The 24,455-nt window shown below is 31.6% G+C and overlaps 1 protein-coding gene across 15 annotated transcripts in view; it reads right to left on the reverse strand.

Annotated features, from left to right (window-relative positions):
- Window positions 1–524: 524 nt before the first annotated feature.
- Window positions 525–24,455, reverse strand: part of LOC148597530 (talin-2-like) — a 112,867-nt gene continuing 88,936 nt past the window's right edge. For 9 of the 15 annotated variants that reach the window (XM_088562708.1, XM_088562697.1, XM_088562709.1 and 6 more), the window contains 12 exons: window positions 20,098–20,214; window positions 19,502–19,687; window positions 19,015–19,119; window positions 18,249–18,354; window positions 14,997–15,032; window positions 13,590–13,714; window positions 10,513–10,638; window positions 9,528–9,545; window positions 7,061–7,132; window positions 6,284–6,466; window positions 4,213–4,338; window positions 525–3,933 (listed from right to left, as the gene is read on the reverse strand). In XM_088562708.1, coding sequence (XP_088418834.1) covers window positions 3,838–3,933; window positions 4,213–4,338; window positions 6,284–6,466; window positions 7,061–7,132; window positions 9,528–9,545; window positions 10,513–10,638; window positions 13,590–13,714; window positions 14,997–15,032; window positions 18,249–18,354; window positions 19,015–19,119; window positions 19,502–19,687; window positions 20,098–20,214 — 1,296 coding nt within the window. In that variant the 3' untranslated portion in view covers window positions 525–3,837. Of the gene's footprint in view, window positions 3,934–4,212; window positions 4,339–6,283; window positions 6,467–7,060; window positions 7,133–9,527; window positions 9,546–10,512; window positions 10,639–13,589; window positions 13,715–14,996; window positions 15,033–16,402; window positions 16,415–16,926; window positions 16,978–18,248; window positions 18,355–19,014; window positions 19,120–19,501; window positions 19,688–20,097; window positions 20,215–20,887; window positions 23,378–24,455 lie in introns of those variants that run through there. The other 6 variants (XM_088562712.1, XM_088562706.1, XM_088562707.1 and 3 more) reach the window with 6 other exon arrangements.

Below are 24,455 nucleotides of genomic sequence, written 5' to 3' on the forward strand. Positions count from 1 at the left end.
ACCAGGGAGAAGAGGTTATCAAATAAGGGATGTTGAATCCCCCTTACAGGAAAATTTTGCTCATTGTGTCGAAAGTTTTGTCAAAAATATTTATTTGTTATGACTGAACAATCTTAAGTTGTTATATATTTCAAAACTGTGTCAACATCATTTGCTCTAGGCCCAAAACTGTTCAGGAGATCAGTCTCACAGTTAGAACTGAGCAATAGCACTAAAAGCTAACTGCATTACGTTGATAAAAGAGTTTTATGAAGGATGATCTGGATTCTGTAGCAGATGATCAGATGATATCGTTTACAATATATTTTGATTATGTACAATACTCCCATGTATGATTCTAATGCTGATGATGATGATGAGAGGTTATCCCTAGAAGCACTGTACAGCATACTGAAATTCGCAAAATCATCTTTAGACAACTCATTATAGCAAACACAATTCTTAGAGATAAAATACCATTTGTCAACAGACACAGACATATACCACAATAGGTCAAAATATAGATATATAAAACAAAACACATATAAGATTATTTCACTTTATTACTGTCAACATGTATTATACAAACAAGCTCTATTTAATGATATGCAAAATTACCGACAGTTTCTCATTCAAAATGGATAAGAAAAAAAAAAGAAAAAATCCTCTAAAAGAACTCCCCTAGAATGTTCACAATTCATTTTCAATGAAAACTGTCAGGCGTATAATATATAAATAATAGAAAAAAACAGTGCAGAATGGTATACTATATCTGTAAATATATTAGGTTGCTAAGCAACAGAACTAATATTTACAAAAATCTAACAAAAAAGACTAGTAATCAAAGCACATGGTATATATAATAGAATAAACTCCGTAAATATTGAATTTACTGACACAATCTCCTGTATAAAGGTCATTTAAGCACACCATGAGACCTCTGTCACTCAGTTTGACAGCACCATCTCTCAATGTCAAAACCCAAAGTCTCAATTCTCAAAAAAAAAAAAACATTTTCTTTCCCAATACAACAAAAGTGGTCAACATTCTCCTTAAATGAGATTTATGTAAAATTGGAGAAAAATGTTCAACATATTACAAACACTTTAATATTGTGTCTTGAAGTTTATAATAAGCTTTAAATGGACAATAAATGAGATTGGTATTAACACTGGAAGCAGTCTACAGGCAATTTTGTAAATCATTTCATTCATTTTAAGCCAAGAAATAAAGTTTTGTGTTTCACATATTTATTCTCTGTACAAAATGGGCAAAATATTCTTTTTTTTTTAAATTTCCATATTGTACCACAGCTCTTCTGTGCAAGTGAAAATATAAAAAAATGAAGTGTTGGTCACAGAATGCTATGTTAGCAGACAGAGATATTTTTCTTGGCCATACATGTATAAACAGAAAGGGGAATGTGATGATCTGGATCTAAAGTCAAATGAGAAAGAAATAAAAGAGCTTCTATCAAATAATATAAATATCCTATCAGTTCATTTGCTATAGTGTAGTCATGGTAACCATGTAATTATTTAGTCAAAAGTTATAATTATTTTTAGAAAATGCTATCAATGTTATCTGAATTTGGTAAAAAAAGTCTTAAAATCAAAGAATCAATTCAAGAAAAAATATTTTACATTCCAAAATTGCCTTCTATCATAACAACAATCCACCATAATGTTAAAATGATCAGTAATGCTGCATATAAAGTAACAACTAAGGCCACTACGGAAGCAAATTAATATATATCTGCTTATAGTTTGGATACCATATACAGGTGAAATATACATGTATCTTACTCACATAAAACACTGGTATCATATGGAATAACTTCAGTTAAATCACATTTCATACATGTGGCGACAGATTTTTTTTTGCAATGCAGTTTCAAATTTTGAAAAAAAGGAATTATCTGTTTTTAAGTTATAAACATATAAAGGATTTTTATCTTATATATTGATAATCAATCAGTTGATGTGTATTGGAACATACCTTAAGAATACACAATTAATATGTACATTATAAAAAGGTAAAATCTTCCTTATATTTCATGGGTTGCAGACTGCTATATGTGATTCTATTAGGTTTGAGTCTAAAGGCATCCAAACACAAAAAAATTTTATACCTAATTTTAGGTCATTTCAGTCATATTTATTGGGTATAAAATTTTCAGGACATTTCAGTCATAATTATTGGGTATAGAATTTTTAGTGAATATAATTTTTACGGTATATTTATTATGATAATTTCTACAGAGGTTAAGGTCATTATAAACAAATATACACACTAAAACTACTCTGTAAGCCACATATTGTTCAATGATGGGCACAAAACATCTTCACACACAGCACTCTATGGTTATTTGAACACAAATTTATCGCAGATGCAAGTTAATATATACAGTAATATAAAATCTCTCTATATATAAAGACATATTATAAACAATCCTGGTTCAATAATACAACAATAAAAATCACAATTATATAAAACTAATACATATCGAATAACTCTACAAAAAACTGTTTGGAAGATCTTGATAGTGTATTGGATTCAGTGGTCAACAAGTCTTAAGTTATATGCTCCCAAAGAAAGTCTGAAATTGTATATTGAAAATTCATCTCCAACATAAGAAGTATTTCAGAAGTTATATCATTTTTGACTGGGATTTCTTGTATTACTGGAATACTTACAACAATTCTGTGTTCACATGGCTTTGCATTTGCCAAGAAAATGCAAAAAATGAAATTGTAAAATTTCATTTCAATTTATCTCTTTAATGTAGCTTTAAATCAATTTAATTCTCCATTGTACTGCTATGGCCCAAAAAAATTTAAGTCAGCATAAACCTAATACCCATTTTGGATATTAAACTGTAAAAATTTAATCCAGCAAAGTCATATTATATTCACATAGCAATGCAATAACCCTATAGAAAGGGGTGAACATTAGCACACCAAACAAACAAGTACATGGTTTCAATCCACCAATCAAATTAAATATTAAGATGATCACAACAAGATTCATAAAATTAATACAAATTCCATTTTTGAACATAAGAGACTAAAGATGTATGAATGCCTGTAAATTCAGTAAAAATACTACAGTGTAAACTGTCTAAAACAAACCCCAAATAAACTGAAAACCTGTCTAAACCAGACAATATTTGAGTCCCTACCTGTTTAAATGTATTTTGAACCTGAATAAACAAACATCTGTCTAAACCAAACACATTCTACATTTCATATTGGATTCAGTTTAAAACCTGTCTAAACCAGACAATATTTGAATCCTTCCCTGTTTAAATGTATTTTGAACCTGAATAAACAAACACCTGTCTAAACCACAAACATTCTACAGTTCAAATTGGGTTCATTTTAGACAGGTTTCACTGAATATGAACTTTTTTCTCAAATAAAAAATAATTGTACAATGTTCAACAATGAAAGCTGTATGGAACTGTCATATGATTAATATATAATGAAAATTCATGATCTGTTGATATGTAGCAATGCCTTTAAACTCTGACCTTTGACCTTTAATCTTTTCTATGGCACTTTACATGACCAGCTTGTATTTTAACACAGCCTAAACAGTTTCTATGGAAACAATATAATCCTTCACTTAAATCTTGCAACGATTCACAATTACTCTTTCAAATTGTTCAATGGTTTCAGAAATTTGACGATGAAGAATCGTAATCATCAGGCTTATATCGAGCCTTCCTAATTTCAGCTAATTTCAATCTGGCTCTCTCAAGTTCTTTTTCTCTCTTCAAGATCTCTTCTTGTGCTTGCAATTCCTAAAAAAGTTAACAAATATTTATAAAGACTTCTAGAAGAAATTTCAACTTTTCTAATTATATCGAGCCTTCCTAATTTCAGCTAATTTCAATCTGGCTCTCTCAAGTTCTTTTTCTCTCTTCAAGATCTCTTCTTGTGCTTGCAATTCCTAAAAAAGTTAACAAATATTTATAAAGATTTCTAGATGAATTTTCAATTGTTTCAAAGCATGCAAGGCAAACACAATTTACCAATATTAACAGTGTCCTATACAGTAATACTTACATTAACAAAAGTTTTGAAAAGAAGCCTTCATCTAATTCAAAAAAGGTCTATCCATATTTTGTACAATTAACGTTATATCCCATAACTCTATCTACCCAAATAAAATGCCTTTTGCTCCAACAACTGGTGTTATCAAATCATGAAGTGATGACATACGACTTACCTGTCGAATACCTCCAACCCTCGTAGCATCAATATCAACCTCTTCTTGCTCTTCAATACCTCCCTTAGCCTGTTGAGCAGCACGCACCAAAGCATCAGTGGCCCTCTTCACAGCATTACCAGCAGACTGGAAAAATATACAGAAATCTAAGTCTTCTGAGGAAGTAACTTTATCAATAAATTTAAGCCTAGCTTCATACATAATTAGTTAATTGCAATTTTCATACATTCTAAGATACACAGGCAATATTATTTCACATGATTTTCACGCTAATTTCACACAATTTTCACCTGAATTGAGCAAATGAACTTTGAGACAGAGTTCATGTGAATTTCATGTGAAAATTATTTGCCTGTGTGACATTGTTGGTTGTCCTTACACACCCTGCCTTGTACTAACAGACAGAGGCAAACTTAGCAAGTGATTGTACAAAAAAGCAACAACCTTGTACAAGGCCTATCCCTCAGCTTTGACAAACTGTTCTGACTGATATCCGAACTGTGAATGAGTTTTCTCCATAAGCCACATGATTGTGTGAGAATCTCTTACTTTTGTACAACCCAGTCAGAGATCAAACACAGGACCTTTAGTATGTGCAGCAAACATGCTACTACCAAACCACCGAGAAGTTCAAAAAGATTTAAATTTTCAATCTGTTGCTATTTAAGGAGGTAGACCTAGGGTAAGGGACATAACTCATGAAATCAGTGATATGTTTGTACAGTAGATTCCGCTTAATTGCATAGCCTATTTGCCAGTAAAAATTATGCAAATAACCGGGCTATTCTTATAACCGAAATTACGATTTTACCGGAAGTGCGAGTTCAGGTAAGACGACGATACTGTGGATCAACCAGGGATATCACTGTTCAACATTTCTGATCTGGTATTTAATTGTTATAGACCTTCTCATTGTATTGTTCTTTTATCAATAAATAATAATATATATTGTGTTTGTCTTGTTTATTGACCTTCTTTACGCTGTGTGTGTATTTATAAGTAAAACCACGTGTTTCTCATCTATAAATAGTCAAGTAATTTCCTGACTTTTATACGAAAGCAAATCCCATATTTCATATTTCAGGCAGGATTCAGTGTAATAATCATCAATGTTAGCAGTTTTTGGGCTTTTGAAATGGTCTGTGTGTTTTTATTCCTCTGTTCATTGTACACTGATAGTTGTGTATTATACGCGTCATTGACCTCGATATATTCCTATGAAGAGTGGATAGTATGGGGCACCTTAGGGTAGTTGAATTTCATTAGACATTGTACTGAATGAATGACTTTTAATTTTCGTATGATATTTATGCCTAGTAACCCAAGCTCACTCAAAACTGTTCAGCTCATTAAAGAAAATTAAATTTACATTGATAATCATTTGTAGTCGGAAGAATTTAAATAGGGACAAAAAAGACCCCAAGCCGAACCTCAAGCCGCATCATAAGGTGATGTTCGGCATGTCGTCAGAAGTCATTGTTCACCTAGGTGCTTGTTTATTTTAATGTAATTAGAAATCATTTATATTGTCTTTTATGTCCATGATATTTTAATCCATTATTAACACCTCCTGATTGATGATAATCTAGTTTTTACAACAATAAATATGATTGACATATTTATGACCCGAAGGCTTAAAATAGAATTTGGGAAAACCTGTCTTTACCTGGACGAGGCAAAATTCTCTATGCAATAAACCAAAATGCACCTCCAAGGCCTATGCAAATAAGCGATTTTTTCCCTAATAGAATAATAGGAAATGGTTTTGTGCAGGAGAAAATTATGCTAATAACCGAAATATGCAATTAAGCGATATGCGATTAAGTGGAGTCGACTGTATCATATTCAATTTCACCAAAGCTTCTCAAGCTTTCGTTTGAAGCAGAATAAAATGAATCCAAGTTAATTAGATGCTTACATAAGATTGATGTAAAATGCTGAATACAAACGTTTCAATGATTTGTAAGAGTTGTGTCACTTACCCTAGGTCTACCTCCTTAAATAAAATGTGGTGAGGTTATTTGTTGAAACTTTTCAAATAAAAGAATCATCCAGTTTGAACTATACAAACCTGTAACCTTTGCATGGCCATTGACCCTGGGTCGGCCTTGACCTTACAAGCTACCAGTAGAGCAGCTGTGGATCCAGCTACCTCCTTGGCTGATGCAATAAGTTTTTCTTCCGTTGCATTCCCCTGTACCATAGCATTTGCAGATTCACACAAACTGTGGGTAGCTCCAGCAACCATCCTAGCCTGTAATATAAAATATAAAATGTTTTATTTATAGACAAAATAAATTTCAGAATTTTAAACAATAAAGAATTTTATCAATCTCTAAGACCTGTTCGTGTCACAATGCATAGTTTTGGTATTTTTTTTATAGAGTTGATTGGTAAAATCATAAATTTATTGATTTTTAACATAGATCCAATGGGGAAATTCTTAATCTGTAGTTCATTATCTGCAGTCAATTTTCACAGAAACTACAGATTTGTGAAAGAAAACACCTCTGGGTCTGGTTTCATAAAACATCCCAATTTTCCTAAATTTGAGATTTTCCTCAAAATTATAGATCTGTTAAAGTGAACACACAAACATCTTGTAAAAGCATCAACTACTGATTTTCCTAGGCTTCAATTCAATTAACTGTTTCTAAAATAAGGAAAATGCCTTTACCAACAAGACAAGTTTTGACTTTCCATATTGTGATACCTTGTTTCAATGAGCATTGTTTTCAATTTATCTTAACTTAAAGACAAAGGTTTAGAAGTTTCAAAGAATTTCAAGGCAAACACTCCACTAAAGAAACAACACTCCCAGATCAAATATCTTGTTTAAAATACTTACAGCTGAGATAAGTCCCTGTGACCACTGACCATCATCATTCATAAAATCAGCTTTATGGTATGCTGCACCAATCTAAAAAGGGAAGTAACTCTAATTACATTTTAGAGGGAAAAAAAAAACTCAACAGTAAATTGTCTAATGTGCAAGAATGATAGGTAAAGGTAGAACAATTAAAGAATACAAGATTTCCAAACTATCTCTCTATTTGATCCTTTTTAGGTTAGTAGTATGTAAAACAGTTATTCAATATAGGGGCAAATTAAATGTACTTAGTACATTGACATTCCCTTACCATCCATGTAAAATGGACTTGGCCAAAATATTTGAAATATCCTAGGTTCAAGTCATCATACACATTACAATTAAAATTGTATTACCAATGATTTCCCTGATATAGGATTTGAAAGTCTCGTTCTAGTTTCATTTTCCTTTCTGGAATTTTAAATTTAGATGTGACAAGACTTACCTACACTATTTGGACACAATGATTTGTTAGCTTTTCTATGATAGACTTTCATAATTATATTTTGAGAAGGCTGACATAAAAAAATGTGTAATTCAAACATTTTTTTCCTCTACTATTATTTGTTTAAATGTAATGAGTGATAATCTGCCAAGTACATTAAACCCCTCATACAACACAGAATCTAATGTGCAACAAACATTTATAAAATACCAGGTAATAGTATGTGTACCCATTTAAATATACTACTGGGTGTAATGTTTAACCATGATAAATTATTAGGAAAAATTTCCAACAAGGAACAATCCTTTAGTAAGGCCTTCATAAAAAAATTCTACATTCTCATCCAACAATTTTTAAAATTGGGAGTGGCCAGGCAAATTTTATTTATTATTTAACAATTTACGTAAAAAATATTGTCAATTTGAAAGAAATGTACCTTAACTGAAAAAAAAAATCACAATAAAATTTTTGGGTGAAGGTGAAAAAAATTGGATCGGGAGGGGATCTAGGATATTTTTTTTTGGCCTCTATAGGCCATGTTTAATGTTAGAGATAATAATTAATAATCAAAACTTCATGTAAAGCAGAAAACATTCATGAGTAACAAATAAAAAGATATAAATGTAGGATAAGAATAAGTTTCAAAGTGGACCAATTCAAAAGGGTGCAGTTAAGTTAATACATTTGATTTATCAGACTCATTTATAGTACCTAATTAAATGTATCAAAGATGTTTATTGAAGGTTGTTTCAAATGCAACAATGATTTTTTAAATTTAAAAGGCCATTTGCAGCAGAATTGCAATTTTTCTCTGTTCAGGTCAATTACGAACCAAAACACTAAAATACAAAATCAACTCCCCACGGAAACATTAGCAAAATATGAAGTGAATATACAATAAAAAAAAGAATTATAGCAATAAAATACAGCCTAGAAAAAGCAAAATAAAATCAGGTCTGTATAAATGTCATTTTAAAACCTTTTTCAAAAGGTCTGAGGCACCTGAATGCTATAAATAGTGGGACAAAAATTCATGATTAAACCAGATAGTTAGGGAATAACCAATATTTATAAAGCCTTTCCCAATTCAAAAATGGTCAATAAAAACCAATAAGTAACAACATCCTAGCAAGCAACATATATAACAGCAAAAGAAGTTAAAATCTATGTACAATCATAAGCCATGCATACATTCATTAGCCATACATGTACAAGAAATACAACAGGTAGAGATATATCCAGGGTCTCAAGGGTCTTACTAAGAAAGATCAGTGTTGGGCACTTAAAAAAAACTTATCACTAGACTTAAACTTGTCCTTTTGGAAAAGCAACAATTTCTATGGTAAAAGTATCAATGAACAACACTGTTGTCAAAAACAAAGAAATTTTAACTGTACTATCCATTGATGGTACAGTGCACAATTTCCTCCTATAAAATATAACCCAAATGACATTCTTGTAATTATTGTCTCCCTACATGTACTAAGTATCCAAACCCTGGATTTACCCCAAAGGTCATGCTACTGTAACATATAAAGGTATATTAGGGTATAGTCTAAGCTCTCTACACCATTATTAAGTATTAGTTCATCCAAAAATCAGGCAGTTTCTATTACAATAACCATCGATGGTGAAATACACCTTAGGTTTAAAATGCATTTTAACAACTACATAAGTATCTAGATATGCAGATTTCAACTGATTATGTCAAAAAGAAGTGATACTAGAATTCTAGTTATCTTGTTTTCAAATAGAAGTGGATAAATCATATTCTCCTGTCAATTAAAAATCCACTTTACTTTATCAAAACATTTCAGGCATGTGTTAATATGTTTTCTAGAAAATGCTTAGCAATTCCAATTCATCAAATTTAACACAATGTCTATGAAAAAATCTATTGTTTTTTAAGCAGGTCATAAATCACATGTACCGGTACACCCGTGAATATTATCAATGAATCCTGCATGATTTTTGGTAGGACCAGTACTCTAATCTCTTTACCTCTTTTTTAGTTCGTATCTGAAAAGCAGCATTGTTAATAAACTAATCACAGTTAAACTTCATTCTCAACACAAACCTAATGCATCAACTATAACTCCATGCATCATGGCACTTTAACTATGGATCTTGATAATTAATTCTCAATATTATAGTTAAATAGAACATGATAGTCAAACTACACTAGTTAAGTAACACTATTGGGCATTTAAACAATAGGACTTGACAATGTAAACATAATTTGTACTGCGACAATACTGACAGTAATGTATAGTACTGCTATTTCACTACATAAATGTAAAACTTGACAGTAAAACCATGATAATGTAATAATGATACTTGACAATTAACTATAAGGTTTGACACCGAAACATCACACTAATATAGAGTTGACTAGCCCAATTAATGATGGTAACTAAATATAGCATCTTGACAATACTAACTACCTGACAATTTTAACTATGAGACCTGACATTTTAGCTACCTGACAATTTTGACTATGAAACATGACAATATTGCTACATTACTATTTGATGCTTCATGCATCTTTGTAAATTAAATGTCAGATTTGCCACAATTTGAGTAAACCAATAATGGGTCACTAAAATTCTTTTTCAATGCTTTCCAAGATTCTCTCATGCTTTAGTAGAATTAAACATTGATTTCAGATGCACAATCAGATTTTCAAATGCAACATCACAAAATACACCCTTAACTAAACACTATACACAGGTTTACATTTAATTGGCAAATATAACAAGCTTGGATTTGAAACATTTTTTTTTCAAGAAATTTTATTACACATTTCAATTTGAGATTTTCCTGAAATTAAATTTTCAATTTAAAATGATCTTCAGAACAATAGATTTATCAGGTTCAGATGGGGGGTGGGGGGAATTTATAACACAGTCTTTCTTATGACCGCATGGTATCATATTTGTCCTACTTATAAATTTTTGTCCTAGTTATTAACCCTGACAGTGCATACCTTTCCTTGCTGTACAAGTTCCCTTTGAGCTGCTGATGCTGACTTGACGAGAGCTGCTGTGGCTGCAGCAATTGACTTGGCTGCATCCAGAATTTGTTCCTCAAAGTCCAGACTCATATCAGCTTCCTACAAAAATAGTGAAAAATATTGTCAATATGAATGTTGACCCTACAGGAGATGTTAAGACTAGGAATATCTGTAACAAAATAAAACAAAAAACATCAACTGATACTTTCTGTATTGTGAAACAAGCTTATGTTCGAACACACTTCAAACTTATATTCTTTTAATTACAAAAATAAGGGGAGGAACACGGGAATCTCAAGTTAAAAAAATCTGTTCGGGGGTTTTGCAAAAAATATCCAGGGAAATTCTATAAGAAGTAAAGTTATTTTGTAGCACACTTTTATAAAAACATACTGTTCATTCAAGCATATATACTATGGCAAATAAGACTTCAAAACAAAAATAATAAAACAAAATAAAACAAATTGGAAATTATTACTAAGCTAAACACTGAACTTAAGTATCAGAATATATTCAGCTAAATATTCCTTTGGTAAAATTAGAAGAAATTACAGCTTCATTCTTGTATAAAATGAAAAGAATTGACCAGGAACCTGAGGCAATAAGCACCCTATGGACACGGAATATTTATGAAGCAGATATGTAACTGAATTTGAAAATACTTACCCATGTAATGATGACAGATCTATACTATAAGCATATGTTTGACATTGAAAATAACTCCCTAACAATTATTTTGATAACTTTCAAATGCCCATAATATTACTGTATTTGAACGTAAATTCCTATTGTAAAATCCATGAAAAACAGCTTTAAGGCACAGAATGTAAGTATTAAAATGAGCTCTTTGACCGTGTGCAATAAGACATAGATAAGACATGTGCCATCATTACAATTCAATATAATGGTGGAAAGAAATGTCCAGAATCATCAATGATATGATCAATACTACAATACATAACTAATCGGACATAGTTTTCCATTGCTAGTAAGCAAGTACTTGTACTTCAATGAATAAATCCAATCTGACAAAAACAACGAACATGACCTTGTACCCTACAGATTGATTGATTGATTGTTGGGATTTAATGTCCGAGCAGCAATATTTCTGCTATATTCAGACGATGAACATGAAATGGATGATAAAATGAACATGAAATGATGATGAAATGAAAAGAGGGATGGGACACAAGGATAATAGGGTCGACATATTTTGATTGCCACTGGAAAAAAGGAGAGATTGTTAGGGTCGGGCAATTTAGCCTCCTGTACCCTACAGAACTGATCCCTGAATTACTCACCGCCATCATTGTTATCCTATCAGATGCACTAACCACCACCTGTTTTAACCACACTGCTGTTATCATCCCAACACACTAACCACCACCTGTTTTAACCACACTGCTGTTATCATCCCAACACACTAACCACCACCACTGTTAAGCACTTTGACCAACTAATCAATACAAATGTTTATCAGTCTGACCAACTGACAATGATCCAAGCAGCATGACTGGCCAACCTGTTTACAAGTCTGACCTACAAACCCAGTCTTATTCAACCAAACATACCTACTAACCCAGTGTTATTCAACCAAACATACCAACCACCACCGTTGTTAACAAGTCTGACCTACTAACCCAGATTTTTCAACCATACATACCAACCACCACCGTTGTTAACAAGTCTGACCTACCAACCCAGTGTTATTCATCTAAACCAACCAACCACCACCGTTGTTAGAACTTATCACTGTTATGATATGTTCAATATTCGGTGCTATATATCTACCACCAAATATATCAAACATATCTCCCAGTAATAAGTATTGTACCTCCACCATGTTAGTCTAAATAGCCATTATAAGATATTATCAGGTGTGTTAGCAGTTAGTTAGTACATAAGAACTAAAATAAGATGGCAAAATTTCTAGATGAGAGTGAACACCTGAAGATAACAAAGTCTGTAAATCACCACTTAAAATAAGACTGAACAACTCAAAAAGATGAAGTTAGTGAACCAATAAAAATATTAACTTTGAGAACCACTCAAAACATGATGTTTGTGAACTACTCAAAAATACAAAGTTTGTAAACCACCACTTAAAATGAGACTGAACAACTCAAAAACATGCAGTTTGTGAACCACTCAAAAATATGGAGTTTGTGACAACTTTCACTTGAAAGCAATAATCAAGGACAAATTAAGCATCAACTCAACATTGAAACAAACACAACTGGGACCAATAGTAAACTACCATTTGCAAATGATTTTCATATACAACCAAAAATAGCCGTACGATCAAAACTTAAGTACCAGTCCACATAAAATTCAGACACTGCCAGTGGTAAAGTGATTTATGTTGAAGAAAACCCACCAAGTAAACCATGACTTTTCAGTCTACATATGCTATACTTTATCATTTTTGCATCCTGATCTGCACTTTCTAGAAAATCATACATTCATCTTCCACTAAAACCAACCAAATCAAACCAAGTCAAGAATGACAACTCTTGCAAAGTCCCAATTTCATGTACAATCTATATAATTTTTAACTTAAAAGTGCAACAGCCAAATGAAAAAAGTAAGACTGGTTATGTGATCAGTAACAGTTTCTGAACAAGAAATAAAACTGAATTCGGTGGGTTTTTGACATGCATGAATCACCTTGAGTCTGATTTTTAGAAAGACTGATACTTAAGTAAAAGCACTGCATCATGGCATTTTTCTAGCACACTTAATGAAAGGTATAAGGACAATAACAATTAACATTAGTTCATTATTATAAGTAGCAACTAAAATTGATCATACTGAACACTACAGAGACAATATGTCAGAATTAAGTATAGACTTTCAATGCATTTATGATGAACATCCTAAACTTGAAAAATCATTAAAATACATTTCAGTATTGTTCTTATGAAGGAATGAAATATTAATACATCCTGCTTTGGCATGTTTTCCGTTACTTGATAGTTTCCAGATCATTTTTGTAAATGCATCAACAGTCCATGCTAATTCAGTATATACAGTTTATCCTTCATTCTTACCCTGGCTTTTTGTCTTGGTTTCAACATAGCTAATTTCTTCGCAGCAGCTTCAATCGAGTTTGCTGCTCCAAGTAATTCATTCTCTGCAATCACTGTTGGATCTTCAGGATCAACCCAATCAGAGCCTAAAACATACAACAAAATCTGTGCTCAAGTTTCCAGAACAATTTTTTTCAACCAGGAGTGGGCAATGTTACATTCAGATGATATAATTTTACTTTGACTTTAATCATGAATGAAGGATATAAATAGGATTTGAACAATATTTCAAATTGAAAAGAAGTATGCATCTACAGGCCACACAGACAGAATATATATTCTTTCAAAGACATCCAATCACTTTAACTAATGGTGTAAAAAAATTGATGCTTCATGCTGTTAGACTGATTCAATTTTTACACATGCAATATGATTATAATATATCTTTTGGTAAGTTCATTTCAATGCTGAAAATTGTAAAATATCATATACAACATATATCATTTTAGGTAAAGAGAATAAACTAATCAGAGGGTTCACATGTTAATTCAAAAACAGGAAAGGATGGTCTGGTATATAATTAAATGGACAAATATATCCATATAAGGGAGTATTGTACATGTCAAAGGTCAACAGGAGAATTAACTGATGCAAACACATTCTCTATTTTATTGCATTACTCATATGATTCTTCTTTGAAACAACCATTTAGAGTTAGACTGCTTGGTACTAGAATTATCACATTTAAGGTGACATTGTGCACAAATTATATGGTTGATCAGGGGAAAAAAACTTTTTTTTTGGGACTGTCAGCTAAATGTTAAAATCAAGTGATAAAAAATGATGATGAAGGAATGGCAACATTCTTATATTATTCAGTAGCTTCAAGAGAATAACTTGTCAGAAGCCTTGATCAACTGTAATAACAAATGCCTTATATGTTAATGATTAAAACAATTCATTGCACACCTCCTGAATCAACTGATGTTTCATTTAGTAGTCATATTATTTTCAACTCAATCAAAAATATATTTTACAACAACATCAAGGGGAGAGAACTGTTCTATCCTAATGGCATTCAAACTGGTTCCTGTTTTTTTTTTAAGTTCATCATCCTTAAAATAGTTAAGAATAGGTCAAGAAAGTCAGCATAAAGTAGAAATTCTAAAAGCAAATTTACTTTCTCTTATTGAATTCAACATTTACTACAGGAATTAAGTCTGCCAAATGTTAAGTACGTTTAAGACCCCCCCTTCAAAAGTAAAATTGGCTTTATTAAGTAACAGAAAAGGGGAAATATACCTCTTAAAAAAAAAAAAAAATATAACCAAGAAATACAAATTTAAAAATCATTTCTTGACCTCTCCTTTTACCAAATCAGGCGTGAACAGGGAACCATAACTAATCGGCATTCAAAACATTGGTTACCTGGGACAATGTATGACCATCTGATTTCATGGTTTGCTGTGGAGGAAAATGTTCTCGTAAGTTCAACAGAGGGTGAGTAAAAGGTAAAAGACATGATGAAAATTACAGAACTCTATCTAATCTATGCTAATAACAAATATTGACAACAAATTACGACCTAAATATTGACCTACATATCTAAAATCTAAATATAGAAATGAATTGACCTGAACCATGAAAAACAAAAGCATGAATGTTAGTATAGTTTGTCTTTCTATAAATAAAATGAATGAATGTGGATTAAAAATGATTTTAAAATACAAATCACCACTTTAATCTTATACACACAACACATATGATAAACTTAAAATAAAAGCCATGTCAAAATGCAAAGAAAGAATGAAAGTCAAGCTAAACCTTGAAGATAATGAAATACTCCTAATTTAACAGGAAGTTGCATTGACTTCAACAAATGGTGAACTTTCAATACATGTAACAGAAATCATGAAAATGTGTAATTCTTCACCAGTTGAGCTTTTTTTTTTAAATGAACACCAATATAACACACATCAAAGTTATCTGATTAACTAGATGAGCATACATCATCAGAGTAGACTGTTCAAAAACCAGAGCAGACATCATAGTGGAGTACTGCAATTTTGATTTTTAGTCAATGCAACCCATAATCCTATGCAGCTTAATGTATGCAATAACTTGAAATAACTTGAAAAAACTGTGTGATACCACTGTTTAGCAATAAGCTGCCATGTAAGATTGATTAGAAAGGATGGAATAGAACTGAACAGCAGCGCTAAAACCATGACAACATATTCTGATCATACCCATAATCCTATGCAGCTTAATGTATGCAATAACTTCACACAAATTGAAAAAACTTTGTCTTAAAAACACCAAAAATAAATAACTATTTTTGAAATTCATATATCATAGATCAATAGCAAAATCCTCATACTGTGAGTAAAATCCGAACTGAGTAAAATCCTCACACTGTGTGCAAAATCCTCATACTGTGAGCAAAATCCGAACTGTGAGTAAAATCAACTCAACAAACTTTGCACAGAATTACATATTGACCGGCTGTTTCATGCCTTTAGCCTGAAAATCTGCCAAAATCACATGCAAAAAGGCAAAAAGGATGGTTTTTCAAAGCCATTTCTTTTAACTTTGCAATGCTAAAATATATTTTGAACTGCTACATGTGGTAAAGTAGGCAAATTTTATGATTCAATTGAGGCCATAGCCATTCAATGTTTTGAAACTGAACTTACGCCGCATGTCAACCCAAAAAAAAAGCCAAAAAGCAAATTCCTGTCGGCAAAAAAAGTCAGTAAATAAATATTCATTTAAAAACTTGACAACAGTGTTACTATATATAGTGGGATGCAAGGAGTTGTGGGAAAACCTACCTAACAGTTGAGCTAAATATAGAATAGACAATTACTACAAATAGAACACAACTATTTATATCTTGCTGAAAATAAAATACAAATATATAGAACAATACAAGGGCACATGAAAGGACTCTGGTAGTTTGTTCACTGTGTTTCATGTGGTACTCATAAAACATATTTCTTTGAAAAATTCAATGAATTTCCTCCATATGGAGAGTGTCACATTCAAAACAGGAAATATGATGTGAAGCAAACAAAAAAAATCTGTTTTCAAAAGTAAATATACAGCAAAAAAAAGAAACGTAATGGTAAAATCTGATTTGAACAATCTTTTAAAAGTAATAAGAACTGTTTAACACAAAAAACTACCACTAGAGACAGAGTGAAAAAACTTTACACATTTCATATCTTGTGAGGACAGAAATATAAAAACTGTAACATGAAAAAAACAAATCGTGCTGGCGCATTAAAGGGGCTCACTAGAGGAAAGTCTACATTGGTAACAACAAAAAAATAATGGCGTGCATACAGAAAATTACCCAGGAAAACTGCTCGCGGTACTCCTTTACTTCTATCATACATTTTATTGACTAAAAACAAAAGGAAAGCAGTGTGGATGAACAAAAGAGAAAAGTGCCACAAAAACACACACACACAAACACATGGAAAAAAGGGAGATAATTCATCCCAAGTTTTTCCTAATTATCTCCCTTCCTTCTGATTGCCAAAGATAAATAAAATGGGTATTTTAAGAAATTTGGGTAAGTAGGTCCATGACATGGCAACCTAAAAGAGGTGAGACTTTCATTGCGACCCCCTGTATTTCTTTTTTTAACCTTCAATTACTCAAATCCAAAAATTCCTTGCAAATGTTCAAAATTTGAAGAAATAGGTATGACCAAGTTGTAAATAATAAAAACAAATGGGTGAGTCTCAGCACAAGATTAATACCCATTTAGTGTTCCTCTTATCACCTAAATAAGAGCTCATGAGAAATGAAAAAAAAAGTTTTAACAGCTTATTTATTCCCTGTAAGACAAGTATGTAATGGATGATAACAAAATCACAAATAATATTCCAATTAACTGAAGCATTCAAAACAGTACCCTACACTGTGTGTAAGCCAAAGCATAAATGTAAATAAAACAGCACTTAAGCCATCAATCAGAAAGCAAAACACATGCTATGATTAATGTAAATCATGATTTTACAGTAAAGCTTAATGATTATGCAAATCAGCTTTCCCCTATGAATATGCAAATTTCATTCATAATTATGCATATTAGCCTTTATTCATGATAATGCAAGCCCAAATTTCTACTAAATGTGCATTCTGAATTCAAAATATTGTATAAGTAAAGGCTAAAATGCATGAGATATTTTTTTTAAAATGTTCTTTTTTCAAATTAGCTGGAGTTAAAACTGAAGATGGTTAGTCTTAGTACCCTCACACAACCATACTACAGCCCAATAGACACAAACTACTCTAAAAAAAATTTCTACATTTGAAGGCTTTCATCTTTTATCTTCAATTAGTTCTTTTTTAATCAAACAGAATGAAGTGTTGTTATCAAAAACCTACATAAGAACCAATGGAAATCTTTAACAATAATTATAACCAATAGCCAATGAATATGCATGTCATATGATGAAGATGAGAAAAAAGGACTTTTATGCAACTCACTTAATACTGCTAAATATAGTTTAATAGAGAATAAATTTTACATATGAAGACAATGAGAGTTTAATCCACAAAATGATACCACTGTTTAGCAGTAAGCTGCCATGTAAGATTGATTAGAAAGGGTGGAATAGAACTGAGCTGCAGTGCTAAAACCATGACAACATATTCTGATCATACCTTTAATAACTTCTGCTGAGTGGACAATATCTGTAACAGAGTTGGCGACTTGTCTTGACAGAGTAATAAGGTGCTGTTTGGCTTCTGCTGTAGGTTTCTGTACAATCTGTAATACATTACATGACCCCCTTTTTTAAATATGTTGTCCTCATTTTTACAATTTTAGTTACATATATGAATGCAATATCACGCTGAAAATCGTGTTAAAAACTAAAAGTGTCATATTCTCAACATAATACAACTTGATACATTATATAACAGCTACACCTACCATTTCTTCTATTTAAAGTGAATCTAAATTCATCGAAGTATATACTGAAGCCCTTTGAGATTTTTCATAAAAGCAACTGTTATTGAGGAAATAAAATAAGCATTTTTTATCCCTGCCTTCAAAGTCCATTATTAGATAAAATTTTCTAATTAGACAGACGAAATAGTTAAACTAAAACTAAACTAAACGCTGAGAAGGTACTTCCTTTCATGAGTATCAATGTTCAGTTTTTATTTAGTAAAGCCATTGTATTTTCATTTTCATTTTCATTATTTCCATCTCTCCTTGAGGAGAATTGGGCCCTTAACAAGTCCTCTCCACCTGTCTCTTTTGTTGGCCACCCTGGTTGCTTCGGTCCATGACATTGTATTTTCAACTTAGAATAAACATCTTAATTAATGTTTTGATCTTATCATGAAAACCATACATATTGGTAAACTGAAGACAATAGTTTTTTTCCACAGTATGTAAGATATTTTTAGTTTTGGTACTCACAGTATGAACTTGTTGAAGTAGTTGGTTATAGGCGACAGCGGTGGCTCTTCCTGCCTTGACTGTTCTCTGACGAGTTTCTGTTGTCTCTGCTGTAGCAGCGGCAGCCTGAATAATTCATAATGAAATCTGTTTTCAATATCTTCATAAAAACTGACTTCACAAGAGAAAATAATTGCTATACAGCTACATAAGAGTCTGAATTGCTCACCTGGATAATTGAAATCATTTAGTTGTATTATTTTGAACAAAAAGTTAAAGCAGCTCTTATCCCTAAATCATTCCTGCTGCCTGTTGAGCAACACAAGAAGAAATAGAGCATTTGCCAAAGTTGCCTTAAGACTTTACCAAAATATTGAAACCTCATACCAGTAATTCTACCATCTCTTAACAAAAGCCATCAAGATAATGTTCAATAAAAAAAACTATGGTTATCAATAAAAACATGAAACTATAATATCTAGAAAAGTTTCCACAATCCTTGACTTACCTTACAAACACCCAAGAGATCAAACACAGCCTTACGACCCATATTGGCAGCAACAATGACATCTTCCTGTTTACAGGAATTGCCAGCATGCACTGCTTTGGCTGTTGCCATGGTGATAGGCTTGGTCAGGCGTATCAGATCTTCAGCTGATGCTTTTTTGTCGGTACCTGGTGTGCTGTCATAGGCCTGTAATCCAATAAAGGGAGATAATTCAAAGTCATGGAACCAATTAAACATTTTGGATTTTTTTTCCAAAACTTCATAAATTTGTCTAAATCAGAAGGCAAGATAAACTTACATCAACATAGCATGTTTTTTAGTGATTGCTATACTCTAGAATACAATATTTTAACATTAACCTCTGACTCATCTAGCCTACTTAACATTAACCTCTGACTCATCTAGCCTGCTTAACAGTAACCTCTGACTCATCCAGCCTGCTTAACAGTAACCTCTGACTCATCCAGCCTGCTTAACAGTAACCTCTGACTCATCTAGCCTACTTAACAGTAACCTCTGACTCATCTAGCCTGCTTAACAGTTTTGATTATCATTCTTTTCTAATTTTGAATACAGACAGACAGACAGACAATTACCTTGACCTCCTGGTTAATAGCTTCAATAGTGCCCTCCAGAGCCTGTGTTCCTCTTGAAGCCTCATCTTCAACAGTTTTGACAGTCTTCAGTAAGGAGGTAACATTAGTCACCATCACCTGGAAAAAAATATAAGTAAAATTCTTACTATTGGTCGAGACTCATAGCTGATTTACTAAAAAAGAAACAATTCCGGTGTGTAATGAATTCTCCAATCATGAAAGAACTTGGACATGAATGTTGAAAATAACTGCAATATTTGTAAAAGAACCAGACCAGCAATATTAAAATAACACTGAATTGTATTATATATAATTGATGACTGTCTCCCTATTCAGCTTACCACTCAATGCAGACTTGCTGAGAAATCTAAATGTATCTGACAGTAATGGATGTTCCTGTATTAAGAATATCAGTTTATTTTTCAGTTTTCCCCAAAAAAAATTGTAAGAGAATTTCTAGCTGTATATTGTAATATAATACAAATACATCATATATGGATATCTCATACAAGCTGTAAATCTATACATTATAAGAAAACACATGAATGAAAACATCATTAAAAAACATAATATCTGTTATGTCTGACCCCTGACCCAATACCATTAACTCGTAAGTAATTCTCTCTGAATGTATAGAGAGACTACTTCAAATCTAATTTGTTCTGATGTCATTTTTATCTTATTACCAAGACAACAGACAAATCCTACAAAGGCAAAAGGAGCCTATTCCACCTGTAGATATTGAATAAGTTAACAATTACACCACTTATTAAAAGAAAGAGAAAACAAGAAGTTTTGGAGATTTTTATCTAAACATTTAATGATACATTAACATTTAACAACAACTACACAGATAGTATTCAGTAACTCATTGTTAAAGAAATAAAAACGTACCAAATTGACAATTGTAATTTTTATTCACTCAAGTAGAATTTCCTGATTTAGAAATCATACTGTTGAACTCTGATTCATTTGAAGAAAACATAAGGTGTTACAAAAAAGACAGGGTCAACATTTAAAAATCTATGTCTGAAATAATCTGCCTACTGAGTTAAAAGGCTACACCATCATGTGAGCTACTCTAAACAAGGGTACACCTCCCTGAATTGAAATTAAGTGAGTAAAATGCTCAGGATTAGCTCCCTTTGTATGCATCTAACATTTGTATAAATTCTTTTGCACCATTGTATATAGTTTCAGTTAAATCTCTACAGAATGTATAGAGATGGGTATAGACACTTTTGAACTCATCTTCATAAAGAAATTGCAGCATATGAGGGAAGACATACTGAATGATCCATATTAACCCCAAATCTATAAATAGGACAGAGATATAAATACACAGATTACCCCACACTTCTATAAATAGTATATAGACTAACATAACAACAAATCACTACATCACTGATATGTATCAACAAAGAGCATCATAAAATTCTGATAATAATAGCACTTGATATGTTTTATAAATAGCTGGCCTGGGTTTTCCTTCTTTTCCTCTCCTTTATGAAGGAAAGCAATTAGCATCCATAAAAAAAAAAAAAAAAAAAAAAACCTGTTCATATTTATGTGTATTTAATTTTTCAGCACATTATTAAAGGATACTTTGTGAAAAGCTACATGTAATTTTTTCTTATATCTTATTTTTAAGCTCACAAACTGCAAAAATAAAAGTGAACCAAACCTAAATAAATATAACGTAATTACTTTTCTTCAAATTTCGCAAAACTAATGAAAATAAATTCAACTGAAACATCAATTTAAAAAAAAAAAACTAAGTTCAGTACCTGCTACACTGTCAATGAAGAAGACTGTGTGAAATTAGTACATGTATAGTAAAATCTTTATAAGGTAGTTGACAATCTCATGATTAATGTTCATGTTACTGCCTAAAATTGCATTTACATGTATAATTATATTGTGACCAAGCAACATGTGGATTCAAAGAACCTGAATTGCTCACATGGACAACAATCTTTAGCTTCATATTAAAAAAGTAATAAACTTATAAGTTTGCATTAAGATTTCATGAAAATTTAAAAAATATAGAACAGACAACTAACACATAATTTTTATCGCAGGCTCAATGATCACATGATTAATTGGCCCAAGTAAGATAATTAGTACACACATAAATATATACTAATCAGTTCCAAAAATAATACTGACATCAAATGATTATAAGATACACATGTTTTATAAATTTAATGTTCCTCCAATTATATTTTAGGGTTATTCTTTCATAACTAGATTTAATAAATTGACAAGTCTGAGGTCCAGGATCACTGAAATTTTAATTACCTATATCATGGACTTATTATACTTTAAATTCATTCTTATTGAGGACCTTTCATTTTCTTCTGGTTGACCTTTCATTTAGGATGCTAAAAAAAAGTCCATGACCTTTCACTCTTGAGAGTAAATTTGAACCCCTTGAAGACAGAATATACAATAAAACCTGTCAAAACTGACACATCTTAATCAGAACCCTGTCTTGTAAACCTCTTCACTTAAATTGCAATACAATTAGACGCTTTATGAAACCAACACTGATTACACTGAACAATACTTTCAGTCCAAGTGGTGTTCATTTAGACATGATTGTACTGTACAATACTGAATTACTATGGATTTACAGGTGATCATATATTAACTAATGCAAGTACACATTCAAATAAGAGAACTGTACTTGTGGAAGAAAAAAATTCTCAAAGACATTATGTATCAATACATGTGTATCCTATAATGAATATACTTGTACTGTTAAATGTAAGAACACCATGCTATCTTAAAGTTTATTGTTTCCTTTTTTGTGGTTTAGTTAATTTTGATTTTTTTTTTAAATTCTGTGAATAATAATTATGAATTTTCAACTAAATCTGAACCAACAGCAGCCTTGTATAAGTTGTATGAAAAAATGTCACTTTAATTTTTCGAAATAAAAAGCAAATTACTCCTAAATAATTCGCTGTAAAAAAAATACAACAAAAATTAAAGCTAGCATAGCACACAAACATTAATAAAAGGGGTTCCATTCTACAAGGACAGTCACATGATGGTTGCTATGGAGAAACCAAGTTGTATATGTTAACAAATGCATCCATGGCAACAATGAAACATGAACCACATTCACTAATGACACTGAAGAATTTAGTCCTGCATGGAATATGGTAAGGCAGTTTTCTACCAATCAAATTATTGCAAGCCCTTTCACTCAGAGCATGCTCGAACAAGATATAGTATACCGCTGTGGCATAAAATTCATTATAGAATCTGCTCTCTGAAAGTACAATGAATAGGAATATATACAGCAAGGTTTTTCCATAGTTATCAATTTCTCCATAGCATAGTTGCCAACCCAATCTTTCAATTTAATCTGAACAGGGGACAAGCAAAGGGTACGGAAAAAGTACCTTTTCAAAAGTATTTTGCAGATATACTTATTTGCATAATAAGTTAAACAACAATTTTTTTACTACATATGATTAAAATGGTAGCAAACAAAAAGCAAGTGTCAATATTATTCAATAATGATTAAATAAAAATTTTTTATAACATAAAAAACAATCATTCCATTTCCTTCAATTTTGACTTTTTTTTTTTGGTTAAATGAGCTATTTACATAGATTGCCCCTTCTGTATACATAAACTGTAGAACCTCTCAACAGATGATGGCTGAATTTTTAAAAACATATTTTTTTTTCCAGAAATACTGAAATTTTCATGTTTACTTTCACCTACAGAAGATACACAAACACATATCCAAATTGACAACAAGGGTTGGCAACTATGCCATTAAGCTAAAATAAATCAGTGCCAAAATACCTTATCTTTACATAACAAAATTATAAAACAAAATGCATTTCATGGCATATTGTCTGAAATAATCATTGAAAATAAGGACATTGGTCCCTATCCTTGAATTTTTATACAGGTCTAAGGATGAAGAGACCATTGCAGGACATATAGGAAGGAACAATGCAAAGCCTGCCCATTTCACATCATGGGAAACAATATCACTGCACTCCAAAAGGGACACCACAGCAAGAGCTTATGCCATATTTTTCTTTATGAAACAATTATTAATTTTATTTTTAACATCTAAATTACAAGATAAAAACTGAATAAACTAAAACTTTGATACATGATCTCTGGAGAAGCTTTGTGGCCATAGAAGTGTAACTGCTTCCTATATTAGGTAATAACTATGACTGATTGCTAATAGATCTTAAAATTTAAAGCAAAAATCACACTTTCAGAAAACAGTTGTTAATAACTGGTAACAATGAAACAGGAATCTTACTTGATATACAGTTTGACTTTTCAAAAAATCCTGATTCTAAACCACAAGACAGAAA

Source organism: Perna viridis, chromosome 15, assembly GCF_037379345.1.
Source record: "Perna viridis isolate PV_CMFRI_1.1 ecotype Kerala chromosome 15, ASM3737934v1, whole genome shotgun sequence".
Taxonomy (NCBI): Eukaryota; Metazoa; Mollusca; class Bivalvia; order Mytilida; family Mytilidae; genus Perna; species Perna viridis.